General features: G+C 38.1%; 1 protein-coding gene across 1 annotated transcript; it reads right to left on the reverse strand.

The window, feature by feature from the left end:
- Positions 1-755: 755 nt before the first annotated feature.
- LOC128571723 (signal transducer CD24-like) lies at positions 756-986 on the reverse strand. The gene has a single exon (XM_053571352.1). The coding sequence runs from the start codon at positions 984-986 to the stop codon at positions 756-758; it is 231 nt and encodes a 76-aa protein (XP_053427327.1).
- Positions 987-1,438: the final 452 nt, after the last annotated feature.

Genomic DNA, 1,438 nt, shown 5'->3' on the forward strand with positions numbered 1-1,438 from the left:
AGGAAAAGTTTTCTGTTTAAAAGGAAGGCTATTTGTGTTTTACCAAAGACAAATACTACAAATTTCAGACTTTACCAATGCTGTGATTTATTTTTTTTAAGAGGTAAAGGTGTTAATGAAATATAATTTTTTTCACTTCTATGAGGCACATGAATCCCACCTACACTGACTACAACTTATTTGGCAAGGCAATGTTTTTCTAATTTTAGCAGTGGGATCCTATGTTCAAATAAAATGGTGTAATGCAAGTGCGAAGTCCGGTGGTTATTTGAAGACTAGCTCTAAGTTAGAAAGAGTGAGCAATCTAATCTAGAAGTGCAGTTAAGCTACATGGTGATATACTTTTTTAAAGTTTTGAAATAACTTTTTTTCCCCATTCTATATCATATCCTTTACTTCTAGGCAAAGGTATGATTTATTCTTATTTTCAAGGTAGTTTAAACTGTCCATACTTCATAAGCCACATTCAAACAAATCATGCTTTAACTAAGTTTAGATGTTGCCTCTCTTCCTCTTGTACATGAAACTCCAGCAGACTTAATACTGGCAATCCATCATCTAGTCAAACCCTTCCCATGTTCTTCAAACCAATCAGTTTGGGTTCTCAGCATTTTCTGTGTTAATAAAAGGTGTTCTGTGTGGAATTAGTAGATTCAACAAAGACCTGTTTTTTCCTTGGCACACTAGACTTCCAGACACCATTTGGATTGGGTTTGGAAGATAGGGAAGTGCAGGCGTTTCCTGGTCTGAGTCTCTTAACGGTAGGGAAATAGAAGAGAGACCAAGACCACGAGGACACTGGCTGTTGATTGCAGGGCCCTTCCAACCATCTTGGTGGTGGCATTACCTGGATTTCGAGCAGCCAGGGTACTCTGGGAGGAGTTACCTGAAAGTGTTACAACAGTTGCTGAATACATTGCTGTGGGTAGGAGCAGTGCCACAAGCAGCAGCTCCAGCCTGAGCCTGGCTACCATGGCTCTGCCCATGTCTGGTCAGTCTTTGGGTGGCCCATCTCTCATGATGATGGCTCCTTGGGGAACCACTGGCTCTGGGCAGGCACAGGCAATGTTGAAATAACTTTTCTTTTTTTAATATTGTGTTGATGGCAGTAAGATAAGAAATGGATTGTCAAAGTGGGGTTTAAAAACACGAACATCCTAGTATAGTGTTTTTAAATATGTTAACCAGTCTATTTTGTTCTGTTATCAGATTCAGTGATCTCCAAAACGTGTTCAAATTCCAATTCTCATTAAGATTTTATGATCACTCATACGATTGTTCAGTTTCTTTTTGAAACATAATCTATATGTGATAGTAAATTAGTTATTCTGCTACATGGGTTTGGACTCAAAGTAAAATGGACCATTATAAGTGATAGACTGATAGTGACAATCAAGTTTGTTTTTGTTTGTTTCTACTGTTCAAATCTAGACCGAAT

The sequence above is a fragment of the Nycticebus coucang genome, chromosome 19, assembly GCF_027406575.1.
Source record: "Nycticebus coucang isolate mNycCou1 chromosome 19, mNycCou1.pri, whole genome shotgun sequence".
In the NCBI taxonomy this organism is placed as follows: Eukaryota; Metazoa; Chordata; class Mammalia; order Primates; family Lorisidae; genus Nycticebus; species Nycticebus coucang.

Bases quoted from the DNA above. Each gene is read 5' to 3' on its own strand.
- LOC128571723 (XM_053571352.1), bottom strand. From the start codon at position 986: ATGGGCAGAGCCATGGTAGCCAGGCTCAGGCTGGAGCTGCTGCTTGTG.